Below are 13,806 nucleotides of genomic sequence, written 5' to 3'. Positions count from 1 at the left end.
TGGTCCAAAGCGCCCTATCAGAGAATGACACTCTGCCAAGACTCATTTGGACATTTCCTACCACCCCACCCACTATGGGACGGACTACAGGCTTCTAGAGTACAAGAACGGATACCCATCTTGTGTGTCCCCAAAATCTAATACGCTCCCCGCCTGGCATTTTTATGCATTCAGGACAAATTTAAAGTTCCTTAGTGGCAAGAATACTTCTAGATTACCAAGTTGTAAAACTTGACAAAAATCACCAGCAATTATTATTTAAAAGGAGTATCAACAGCCTGTAGAAAACACTCTTAATAATCACATGCTGACCAGTACGTATTTCCTTTTACTTAACACAGCAATTTCCAAACTTTTGGTCTCAGAAATTCTTTACGGTCTTTAAATTACTGAGCATTCTAAGGAAGTTAGGTTTTTGATAAATTTCAAAAAAAAAATTTTTAAATAGCAGTTAAGGCTATTACATATGAACATGTATCATTTAATTTTATAAAAAATAACGGTATTTAAACCAGAAAAAAACTTAATGAAAACAGAGGCACTGTTTTGCATTTCTGCAAATCTAATCCACGACTTAACAGAAGACAGCCAGATTCTCATATCTGCTTCTACATTCAATCTGTTACAATAAGTTTTTTTTTTAATTAAGATTTTATTCATTTATTTGAGAGGCAGACAGAAACACTGCAAACAGGTGGAGGGGAAGAAGGTTGGGAGGGGAGAGAGAATCTCAAGCAGATTCCTCACTGAATGCAGAGTTTGACGTGAGGCTTGATCCCACAACCCTGAGATGATGACCTGAGCCGAAATCAAGAGTCGGACACTTAACCTACTGAGCCACCCACATGCCCAGCAATATGTTATTTCAGTTAGAGTATATGAAGAAAACCTGGTCTCACAAAGATAATAATTGGAAATAGGAAGAATATTTTAAGTCTTTTGGCAATTATGGATATTACTTTTGATACTACCCCAAAACTCAACAAAGTGGTCATTTCTTAAAGGTTTTTACACAATGTGAATCTAAAACCTTATCTATGATCTTTTTGGACTCTTTTACGTTAAAAATCCATTAGTCTGTCTTGGCCTTTAAATGGGTCCTTCTACCTGGACGTGATTTTTGTAAAGTCATGCATAAGTTAGAAGGAAAATATTGGAGGGGCGCCTGGGTGGCTCAGTCATTAAGCGGCTGCCTTCGGCGCAGGTCATGGTCCCAGGGTCCTGGGATTGAGCCCCGGCATTGGGCTCCCTGCTCCGCGGGAAGCCTGCTTCTCCCTCTCCCACTCCCCCTGCTTGTGTTCCCTCTCTAGCTGTGTCTTTCTCTGCCAAGTAAATAAATAAAATCTTTTTTTTTTTTTAAAGATTTTATTTATGTATTTGACAGAGCGAGACACAACGAGAGAGGGAACACAAGCAGGGGGAGTGGGAGAGGGAGAAGCAGGCTCCCCGTGGAGCAGGGAGCCCGATGCGGGGCTCAATCCCAGGACCCTGGGATCATGACCTGAGCCGAAGGCAGACATGCAATGACTGAGTCACCCAGGCGCCCCAATAAATAAAATCTTAAAAAAAAAAAAAAAAGAAGGAAAATATTGGATACCAGGTTATCCTTCAATTAGTAATGACGATAGTTAGCATGTAAGTACTTTTCTACTGTTCTAGGTGCTCTACAGTCTCATTTCTATGCATTCATTTAATTCAAATTTTGATATTAATGAAAGCATTAATAGTGACAGTCCCAGAAATACAGATCTTATTCTATCTTACATGTGAAACAACACAGCTACTGAAGAGGTTTCTGCTTGATGTACAGTGTTGCTTAATTAATACAGTAGGTCTGGGCAAAAACAGGATGGCCATTAATTAAGGAAGGAAAATCCAGACCAAGGACAGTGTAAATCCCAGTGAGGTCGGATAAAGGATACCACATACAAAATAAGAAACCAAAGATGGAAGTCATGTCCCAGGATAATGCAGGACAAATCTATGTACACCCTTGTCCTTACCTCAGGGTTTTCACCTACATTATCTTAAATTCAGATATCCTGCAGTTGCATTACGAACACCAGCAAAATAATAATACTAGTTATCACTTACTAAGTACTATTTGTGCCAGGTATATGATTTCATTATTCTGTGACAACCCTATGAAGCAGTATCTCCACGTTATAGATAATAATGACAGTACTAATTCTAATATTAAGAAACATATATGGTGAACATTTACTATGTACCAGGCATTTTAAGCTAAGCAAATTCCACATATTTTCTTATCTAATCTTAAGGATGACCCTATAAGGAAGGTGCTATTATGACTTATCCGGACAAGGAAACTGAAGATGAGAGAGAGTTATGAAACTGCCCAAGATTACACAGCTAACAAGTGGGAAGAAAAAACCAGGATTCAAACTCAAGTTTAGTTGACTCCAAAGTCAGAACTCCTACATGGCAGAGAGATTAAGTTACTGAACCAAAATAACATAATTACAAATAGAACAAGTATGAGAAACCATATCCTTATCTTCATTTCAAGCATCAAAGACAGAATTATCAGAGTTTCTTTTTAGTTTGAAAATCATGTTAAAAGAGAAAACCTATAGGGGCACCTGGGTGGCTCAGTTGGTTAAGCGTCCGACTCTTGATTTTAGCTCAGGTCATGATCTCAGGGTCGGGAGATTAACCCCCAAATTGGGCTCTGCACTGAGTGTGGAGCCTGAAGCCTGCTTAAGATTCTCTCTCTCCTTCTCCCTCTGCCCCACCCCCACCTCGCAAGTGCATATTCTCTCCCCCTCTCTAAAAAAAAATTTTTTTAAATGAGAAAACCTATCAAAGTTAACATCTAATTTATATAACATTGCCAAAATAACAAAATTATAGAAACAGAACAGATTAGTGGTTGCCAGGTGTTAGGAATGGGGGACGGGTAGAGAGGTGAGGGAGTGAGAGGTCTGTATGGCAACAGAACAGACATGACGATGGCGCTGGTCACATAAAGCTACACTGACTGACTGCACACACACATTTTACTAATGTTGTATCCAGGTTCTGATGTTATACTAGACTTATACACAACGGGAGAAGTGAGTGAATGGCATATAGGAGCAGTGTGTAGTATCTTGCAACTTCCTGTGAATCTAAAAAATTAAAAGTTTTTAAAAAGTCTAAAGAATTGGTTGACTGAATGATGTATTACAGATAGACTGGAGAGACAAAAGCCAGACATGAGAAAAGCTAATTAAATGGCCAAAAGATTCCCCTAAGATGTACTGTAGACAGCTGAACAAGTAACAGAAGAAAGAATGCCACAGTTAAGGAGAAAGGACATTCAAGGAACTAACTCAAGTCACATAAATTCTTTTTTCCCTGTGTTTACTAAGGATTCTGGTTTGAGGTCATCCTTTCGGAGACATCCCTGTGAATCATACTACCAAAAAAAAAGGAAAAAAAAAATTGACACCATCCTCACCAGCAAGGAAGAATTTCTCTGTGAGGTTAATGTAAATAATACATGTTTTTCAAAACAGCTGAGGTTCAGTCCCCATTATCCTACAGATCTTCACTTTGGACTATGAAAATACAGTCCCAGAAGCCAAATTACAACAATAATGACAAGTCATTGTGTTTATTCCTTGAGTATTGAAAGAAAGAAAGAAAGAAAGAAAGAAAGAAAGAAAGAAAGAAAGAAAGAAAGAAAGAAAGAAAGAAAGAAAGAAAGAAACATTGTATATGAAATCTGATACAAAAGAAATCCATGTAACAAAGCAGTATCCATGGCAACTACAACTTAATATTTCAGTCCTCTTCAGCTGCAGTGGATTAAATAAAATGACAAGATGTTCCCTTTGAAAAGTAACCTGTTACCATGGAAACGTTTTAGTCTAAGAAGTAAACAGGGAATGGACAGAAAGGGGCAGGAAGCCTGTAACTGAATATCAAAAAGGGAGAAGCATCCACGCAAAGGAGATGAGAGAGCCGGCTGGCCAGATGCAGGCTGGGAGAGGCAAGTGTCTCTGAAGGAACATTCACTCAAGACACCCAAATAGCTCTAAAAGAGTGTGGTAATTGCTTACGACAAGGACTTGGGTCTACAGGGGAAGAAGAGGGACAAGAGCACAGGATCCAGGGGAGAAGACATGAGCTGGTAGAAGAGAGCCCTGTCACAGGGAGCTGGCATGAGTTCTCATCCTAAACCCAGACCTGGTCCCCAATCCAAGCCCAGAACATCACAGCAGTGTGGCCTACAGCCCATTCCCAAAAGTCTGGGACTGCGTAACTCTCCAGTTGGACCCCTTCTCTGTGGCTGGTGTCACGCATGAATGAAATCACTATGCAATTTTCCTTTACCTTTCCTTCAGATCACAAGGCTCAGAGAAGAGGTAATTTTTACCTTTCCCATAAAGTGTTCAGTTGAGCAGGAAGACTGACATGAAATCAATACAAAGAAGACTCCAGAAATTCTACTACTCACTAGCTCATTCAGAAAGTGATCACAGAAATGGACTGTAGGTCCAGATTGAAATACAACAAATTTTAGGAAAACTGAAAGGCAACTTATCAGAATCACTTTTTTTTTTTTTAAAGACTTTATTTATTTGTGAGAGAGAGAGAGCATGAGCAGGTGAGGGGCAGAGGAAGAAAACAGACATCCCGCTGAGCAGGGAGCCCAACGCAAGGCTTGATCCGGGGACACGGGGCTCGATCTGGGAACTCCAGGATCACGACCTGAGCCGAAGACAGACGCTTAACTGACTGAGCCAACCAGGCGCCCCCAGAATCGGTCTTTTTTTAAGAAGGGTTGTGGGCAGGAGAGAAAACAAGGATGCTAAGAAGGAAATCTAGAATAGCATGCTGGGTTTCTCAGATTTCAGCATGAACATACATTTCCAAAGCAAATTTTTTTTTAAAGATTTACTTATTTATTTTAGAGACCGAGAGAGAACGTGGGGGGAGGGGGAGAGGGATAGCAGCACGGTCCTGTGGGGGGCAACAGACGGCAACAGGAGCCAACTCCCCTACCAGGAGTTCCCAAAGCACCACCTACCTCTCCCCAACTCTTACCACAGGTGTGATTTTTTATCTATTTTGCATGATTTTATATTTGTTTTGTGTAATAATTTCCTTCAATGTCCTGCCCTTAGACTGAAAGCACCACGCAAGTAAGGAACCAAGTCTGTTTTTACCTCTCCATTATATCCAAGGGCCCACTGGCACTCACTATATTCTAGTATTTTACACTACATACAATTATACTCCAATATTTTAATTCAACTATTGTTTAGCCATAGATAGCAACTAAGCACTTCAGTATGAAATTAAATCAAGTAACCTGTGATAGAAGGCTAGCCCTCCTGCCTAGCAGGAAGGATATTTTGAATGAATATTGGTTTATTGAGAGAGAGAGAGAGAGAGAGAGAGAGAGAACCCATCAACAGATGAAAGAGTTAATGTTTCAAGTTCATACACAAATACAAAGGTCAAGACAGAAAGTCTTCAAAATCCCGAATCATAATATTCTACATTTTCTCTGATGGAAAGTTCCTTAGAGACCATGTGATCTAATCTTCTAGCTTAATAGAAGGAACCAAGGCCTGAGGAGATAAAGGTGCTCTTTCAAGGGGTCATAGTAAGTAAAATATGGAGGAGTCCAGGCTACAGAAGTAGCTCTCCTCCACAGAGTACCCCCTAAATATAAGTAAGAGTCCAAAACTAAAATTTAGGCATTGGCTGAGGAACAAGAAGAATTTTCATGCTGACAGTAAGATGCAGTAAATGTGGCCTCTTATACAAAGTATGTAACATCAGGAAAAAAATGGTTTAAAAAAAATTTTTTTTAACAACATATGAGAAAGACTCTCATTTCAAAGCGGTAATCACTGCCCAACACAAAGCTATACATACATAAATGATGATTTAGAAAACAGACTTATTATTTTAATCCCACTGTGATTGAAATAATTTATAAAGCAGCAATATTTGAAGATTAAGCTGATCTCCTGACCAAAAATGTTGCTAGCTTTCTGCACACTGAAATCAAACTTTATAAAAACAGAAATGTAGCATCCCCAGAAAAAGAGGGCTATAAGTATGTCTTCAATGCATGTGTGAATGTCTCTTTGTTCCCAGTGGGAAGTCTCTGGGAAATACTATGAAAAACATGACCATTGCGTTATGCCTCTTCACTGTGATGGTGTGGGTATGGGGGGAAGAGAGGGAAAAGGTGAGGGCAGGGAGGAAGAACACAGCCTTCACAGCATTCACATACACACACACACACACACACATCAGAGAGATAAGAAAAGAACGTTTAGTGCTGAATTCACCGAACATTTTATATGACATGGGAGTAAAGCTTCTTAAAAAAAAAATTTTTTTTCAGGAAATATAAAGAAAAATATAAGACACCCAAAGGGCAAGAGAAGAAAGGAGATCAATAAATGGTGGTTAAACATATTGGCCACTAATTTAATTACCATAATTCCCAACACAACTCCTGACACTGTCTTAAACAGACTGACCAAAAACTATAGATGTTGTTAAAATAACCATACTTATATGAGACTGTAGACTTGGCCTTTGAATTAATAACAATAATACACTGAGCAATTAAGTGCCAAGCAGTTTCATACTGTTTTCACCCCATCTTTATAACAACTGTGAGAAATTATACTTATTTTATTAGAGATTTGGTCATATGGAGATATGGCCCATGAGAAAACGGAGATTCAGAGGAGCCAAGAAACTCATGCAATGTCACTAATCAGGTGGCATTTGAACCATACCATCTAACTCTAAATCTAGTCTTTTCTCTTACAATAAACGCCACTCATATTCAACATATTTATGCCAAAGGCCCATCTGGCAGGCACTCTGAAAGAGACTAAGGCTACAAACACAGATATAGCCCACACCCCAGAAGACAATCCAATGGCCACAAATAAATGTATAATTCAGAGAACTTTGATAGAAATAATGTCTAATTGTCTTAATTGAATTAAAATGAGCTGTTATAGCTTAGAACCAAAGTATCAAGAATATACAACACAAGAATAGATTAATTTTCTTTCAGATCTGCTTTAAAGATATGTTCAGGAACCAGTATCCTCCCCTGTCACAAACTGCTCAATACAGATGATCATCAGTTTGGGAGGAGACTCATGAATGCACACAAATTCGTGAATTTCATTATTTCAAATCTCCCTTTAGCCTGTATTTTCTATTTTCTCTCTCATTCTGGATGACATTTTTTTTAATGGCTTTAGAATAAATGCTTCTCTGGTAGAAAGATAGCTCATTTCAGTTAACGACCAAAAAGTAAAGTGGAAAATGAAAAATGAATTCAGAAGGAAAGAGGATCAGAAACAATGAACAACTGGAAAATCACAGACATGGCAAACATCAGGTCTTAGGTGTACCAGAGTCTTCCAATCTAATACATCAGACAAGAACCTAGGACGTGGTCAAAACTGGAGCTATGTTATTAGCAGATTCACAGGCTCTGAAAAATTTATGTTTTACATAAGAGGAACCCTTTAAATGTAAGCCTCAACCTTGGATTCTGATTCAAGATTCTAATATAATGACAAAAAAAGCTAATAAAGGATAATATTTTGGTGAACTTTTACTTTTATGTTCTTCTGGAAACATAAGCTGTCCATATTCACCAACATTTCCTGATACTCTGAGGTACAAGAGGAGGGGAGCGATAAGCCAAAATGAAACTAACAAGCATCTTTCCAATGTCCAAGCTGGGCAGACCCTGGACAACTTTACTGACCAAGAGAAGAATGTCCCATGTGCTGTTCCTTCACCTCTGCCACCACCAGACAAGCATAGAAGCCCCAAAGCGAGAGATGGCTAGTCAACAAATAACATTCCAAAAATATTTTCCCAAGATGGGGAAATACAGAACAAATGCACACTACACAAGGAACGGCGCTTGTGACTTACTTTACCTGATCTGAAACACAGAAATTTGACTCTAAACAGCCAGCAGTGGTCACTACAAGTCCTCACCATCTAAACAGGTGGCTGCATACAAGCTCACAAGGGCACATTTGTATTAGGCCAGGCCAGCTAGCCAGACCAGCGGGAGGAACCTGCCCAGAGCTGATTCATGAGTACAGCTTCCTAGTCACACTTTGTTTGCTAAATATAAAAAAAAAAAGTTGAAGAAGTAAAGGCCCTAGAAAAGAAAGGCAGTCCACAACTGTTTTCTAGACAAGTATGGTCCTGACTCAAATGAGGATTTTCTGAAACAAGTCTGGAGTGTTAAGTGCCTCGGAGCCCAGATCCTCTTGTCCGGAGAGACGGTAATTTTAGACTTACAAGAGAAAAGCAGAAAGGAAGAGTACTGTAAATGGAGTGAATTAAGAAAAGTTCCAGAAGCAATACTACACGGTATGGGGAAAAACTGCCCAAAACCCCCAAATGCAATGTTCAAATAAATGTGATCATAATTGGGAAGACAGCCCTCATATCAATGGAAAACAAGACTAAAACTAGTAATAAATGCACTAGTCCTAAATTCATCTCCTTATCACAATCCCCAAACTGAACCTGCTGGAAGCCAGATGATACTTCAGTAATATGTCTGTGGCTAGAATTTATCATTAGCCTTCCTTACAACTTTCCACCAAATCAGGGTCCTCCTCTGACAAGAGGTGAGCACGCACAGCTCCACATTCATATTACACGATGAAGAGTTTATGCTCAGAATCTCTCCCTGTATCACCAACGTCCCATGAATTTCCTCACTATTCTATGAGCACTTATCAGCTGCACATTCTTGCACATCATGTGCTTCCACCTTCCAACCTCCCAAATGCACAAAACTTAAGTGTCACTTCAAAATTTTTTCCAACTTTCGTCAGAAGAAAAAAGCAGAGAGGAAACAAGGAGTAACAACTAATACAATTTGCCAACTTCACGTACCATCTACTTGGGTAAGAACTGAATTTGTCTTAAACCTGAGTATTATGATTGGCTCCCTACATTAACCATGGTAAGAGCCATCTGTCTGAGCCCTGGATACAAAGAGGACACACAAAATGTGTAACTCCCCATCACAGAAAAGACTAGTGCAGGGCCCATCAAGCAGTGGGCACAGAATCTGGCCTGGTCAGTGCCTCCACCTTCTCAAGCATCAACTCCTCTTTTTACTCCTCTCCTACAGAATGTACAAGTCACACAACAAAATACACATATACCACAAATGCCACCTTCTGCTAAAACAAATAAACAAAATAACTGGAACCTTAACTTCTGTCACAAATGTCACTGCATACAATTTTTTTCTTAATTGTCAAGACATTTCCCATAAACTCTGAAAAGAATGGACTCTTTCCTTTTGAAACAACAGAAAATGATGTGACATCATCTTTTATTTCTTTTAAAAAAATCATTTTAAGCTGATAATGCTGCAACCATGATCCACAATTACTTCCTGCATACGTCAAAACGTATACACTATTTCATCTTCAGACTTCAGAAACAGATCTCAAGAAATATAATTTGCTCTGGCAAACAGGCTCTCAATCGAAACAAGTTCCACCCACCTTCAAAGCAACCAATAGCTGCCCACCTACCACCCTTCCTAAAACATCCAAACAGAGCTGCTCTTGGGCCCAGTCATTCCCTATCAGCCACACAGCACCAGAACAGCCTGCAGGTTTGTTCTGCAGGTGCCTGAAGGCAAACAAGCTCAGCACCAGGCATCCATGCAGGACTCAGGTTAAAGCTGTACCCGGAGAGGAAAGGGGAAGGGAAAGGGGAAAGGGACAGGGACAGCAGGATCCACAACGTTCTCCATTTGCTAATGCATCTCCGGGCAGACCCCATTCTTAGCTCTGATTTCACGCTTCGCAACACCACCTACATGGCCAGCCAGGGCTGAATTAAAGGCTCTTAGGAACATGCACTATGAATGATGAAATGATTCATAAACATCTTCAGAAGTGAGAAAGAGCAGCAAAAACCATCGCTGTTTCGGTGAGGCCAGAGGAAGATAGCCTACCTGCAGGGGCTGAATGGATCATCCATGACTAATAGAGGCTCTGGTGAGTCTAGCTGTATCCCTGAACCTCTACTTACTGTTAAAACTCTGCCCTTTTCTACTCTAACAACTCAAAATGGAGGCACATGCAGTCTGAGAGACCTCATAGAGCTTTCACTGAGCTTGTGCTATGACCTAAGCCTTCACGCAGAACGCAGAAACTTCCCCCTCACACTGACAGGACTGAGCATGTGCTGTGACCCTCCCTCATCCATACACTGTCTCTCAACGCAATCAATCTCAACCCTGCTGTTTCCGTAAATAAAGCCCAGCCAACAGACTCTGCAGCTTCTCCCTGCATACCAAGCTAGTGTGCAGGGAAGTGGGGCCTTAGAAAGGGGATCTGAGACAGCCAACACCAGGGAACTCGGCAAGCCACACCATCTATCGAGAGGCTTCAGAGAACTGCCCTGCTCTGACAAGACAACAGCAAGTTTTGTCTTTTTTTAATTGTGGTTTTATTTTTTTTTAAGATTTTATTTATTTATTTGACAGAGACAGACACAGCGAGAGAGGGAACACAAGCAGGGGGAGTGGGAGAAGGAGAAGCAGGCTTCCCACCAAGCAGAAAGCCCGATGCGGGGCTCCATCCCAGGACCCTGAGATCATGACCTGAGCTGAAGGCAGACGCTTAATGACTGCGCCACCCAGGCGCCCCTTAATTGTGGTTTTAAATAGCAAGGTCTTCAAGAAGGAATAGAATCAAAAGATACAGATATGACCATACATAGGATTAATTAGTAGAAACTACAGCACATTTATAAACACAGTAGTAGCTACTTAAGGGGAACAACCCCACAAATTTCGTTTTGAAAACTTTGTAAACATTTGGGAAAAAAAGCCACACAAACAATTCTGGCAAAGCTGTGGAGTTCTGGGTATTGTCATAGCTACAAACGCAGTACAGACAGTAAAGAAAGAGTATCTGAAGAATACTGTATTCTATGAAAAAAGCTTAATCTCTCTTAAATAAGAAAGCTCTAAAATTGCCTAAATAATAAAAACATTTCCCAAAGAGATACTAATCTAGTCAGGTATGTCTAGCTTGAAAATCATACTTCTAACACTAACAAGGGCAGGAAAGTCCAAATCAAGAGGTCAAAGAACACCATCCCACAGATACTCAAGCACCTAAAAATCTCATTTGAGATCTCCTGATTCAAAGGTTTAGGCAATTCTTTATAGTATTGCCCACGAAGCTAACTTCATTTAAAATTTAATCAGAAAAGATTTCTAAAGCCACGTCAGCAAGGCCATGCCATGCTAGTCATACTGAGCGCTATGAAGTATTCATACTGTCCACAGCACCAGCCAAGACATTTTCTGTTAAAATCTTTAAAAACACACACTTTATGCCTCTCCCCACAACCTCCACCTCCAACAAAAAGGCAAAGTGGGTTGTCCACCCCATAAGATAGCCTAGTTTGGTATGTGTACGCAAGCGTGTTTCCATTTGCAAACTAAGAGATAATTCTATGTATGATTCCTTATAGTTACAATTAAAAAAGAAAAATAAGACCATGAAACTCCTGAAAATGTATAAAGGACAATACAGAGTAGGAAAAAGCAGTGCTAATTGTGTTTCCCACAAATGTAACAGAGTGTGAAGAAATTAAAGACCTGCTTAAGAGAGTACTCTATGTCCTCAAGAGTCCTAAAATAAATGTGGAATCCATTCCATTTCCTTAGTACTCCTGTTTTTGCTATCAAATAAACTAAATTCTGAGACTATGATTAAAAAACTCTCATCTTACTGAAAATGTCATTTATACAACACGAGAAATGCCAAATACACTTAAGTAAGTTTTGCTTTTGACCCAGCACCTGAATCAAGTATCCACAGCTTGGAAGACCACTTTCCCTACTGGGAAAAGTCTGTCCCCAGATGTGTGAGACCAGAAACAGTCTGAAGAAAAAGGCTCTCTAAAACAGAAGCAACTGAATTGCCTAGAAGCCAAATAGCACGACTACGACTATCAAAGTATTTCCTTCAAAAGCACATTTTTTCAAAACTACCGAATCACATGGAAAATGCTCCCTTGGAGAAATCAATGTAAAATAATAATTTAATAAATTCATCATTATTTTGAAAAACCACAGGAGCTGTTCCATGAAACATAGCATAAAAATGGTTATTATGATAGCAATTCAAGAAGTGTAAACTATAATTCTAGTCCCACCAAATACCGTGAGTGACACTAAGGGCAAGCCATCAAAACCCTATGACCTCTTCTCCAAACACTGGGTCCCGCAGTGGCCGAGGCCTCCTTCAACACCCTCTTGGTCGTCTTTCCTGCCACTCACCTCATAGCTGTCCTCTGCATGCCACTTGGGCAGACCCCCAGCCCCGTCTCTCCTCAGTGGTGGTACACCCCAGGGCTCACCTCACTCTGCAGTTTTCTCTTGTGCGTGGAGAATTCACCCACTCACCCACAATCCCAGCCAAAGCCTCTCTGGAGAGACCTCCATACCGGGAACAGCTAGGAAACCTCAGAGAACTCCGTTCTCCTCTTGCTGCCCCCTAGCTCATTTTCTGGGGTGCCTCATCTCTCTTGACGGATGATAAGCTCTTTGGGGGCAAGGACAGTATCAAAATCATCTTTACTGGAACCACCCAAATCTCTTCTTTTGTACCTCAAAAAAAATACATCTGAAGCACTGAGAAGGGCAAAATAACACTTAGATAATCATTCCCTGGCAGAACTAACAAAGCCTAAGACTAAAAATGAGGAAACATCAAACAAACCTGAACTGAAGGATATTCAACAAAACTGGCTTCTAACTCATCAAAAATGTTAATGCCATGACAAAAGAAAAAAAAGCCAAGAACATGTTGTGAAAAATGCTGTATATAATATGCTATATATAGCTAAATATGGACTATATTAGATTAAATGGTATTATATCAATGTCACCTTTTCTGATTTTGCTAACCATATCATGATTATGTAAGAGAATGTCCTTGTTCTTGAGAAATACACACTGAAATATTTAGGGAGAAAGAAGCTTGATGCTGTAATTCATTCCTAAATAGTTCAGGGAAAGAAAACAGAAAAATGAAGCAAAGATGGTTAATACAGAGAATAACTCGGCAAAAAAAAAATAATAATAAAGTAAATCTGTAATACAGTTAAAAAGATATATAATACATAAAATAAAATCAGTAAGAATAAATTAATTAAGCAAATACTGCAAAATGTTAACAACTGGTGAACTGGATGAAAGATATATACAGGAGTTATATGTAGTAACATCAAAACTCTTTTGAGTTATGTACATAAAATATTTAAAATTTTAAATATACACACACATACACACACACGTGTATATATATATATATATATATATAAAACACCTCCTTGTACTAGTAAGTCTTCAATCATCGGTCCTCATGGAATCTGGAGACTGGACACATGACTGGCAATGAGTGACCTGCCATGCTACCTGCTTCCACGTGCTCTAACCCCCAGACTGAATCACTTAACACCCAACTTCGAGTTCAATCCAACCTCAGAATATGAGGTCAGTTCTCCTCCTCAGAGAAAATCGAGGAGCCCTGAAACCTAGTGGCTTAGTAATTAAGTAAGCCAATGTGCCATTTTAACATAAATTCCAATTCTAGAAATGGGCTCTGTTTCCATTGAGCAAGCCCTATCTTACACTGAGGACCACCCTCTGACTCTACTCAGTACTTCCAAGCCCCTAAAACCTGGACCTTATTTTCTCCACGGTTGTCTGGACCACTAGATGTCTGCTTA

The 13,806-nt window shown here is 39.7% G+C and overlaps 1 protein-coding gene across 10 annotated transcripts in view; it reads right to left on the bottom strand.

The window, feature by feature from the left end:
• RERE (arginine-glutamic acid dipeptide repeats) overlaps positions 1-13,806 on the bottom strand; it is a 427,124-nt gene that overhangs the window by 132,193 nt on the left and 281,125 nt on the right. Inside the window, exon 1 of one of the 10 annotated variants that reach the window (XM_064589982.1) lies at positions 10,010-10,225. The exons of the other annotated variants lie outside the window; for them this stretch is intronic. Within the exon in view, the coding sequence (XP_064446052.1) occupies positions 10,010-10,035 (26 nt within the window). The 5' untranslated portion in view covers positions 10,036-10,225. Of the gene's footprint in view, positions 1-10,009; positions 10,226-13,806 lie in introns of those variants that run through there. 10 annotated transcript variants of the gene reach the window in all.

The sequence above is a fragment of the Mirounga angustirostris genome, unplaced genomic scaffold (assembly GCF_029215605.1).
Source record: "Mirounga angustirostris isolate CCGP_5_RB_7025 unplaced genomic scaffold, mMirAng1.0.hap1 SCAF_4, whole genome shotgun sequence".
Taxonomy (NCBI): domain Eukaryota; kingdom Metazoa; phylum Chordata; class Mammalia; order Carnivora; family Phocidae; genus Mirounga; species Mirounga angustirostris.
This window is presented reverse-complemented; position numbering and strand designations above follow the sequence as displayed.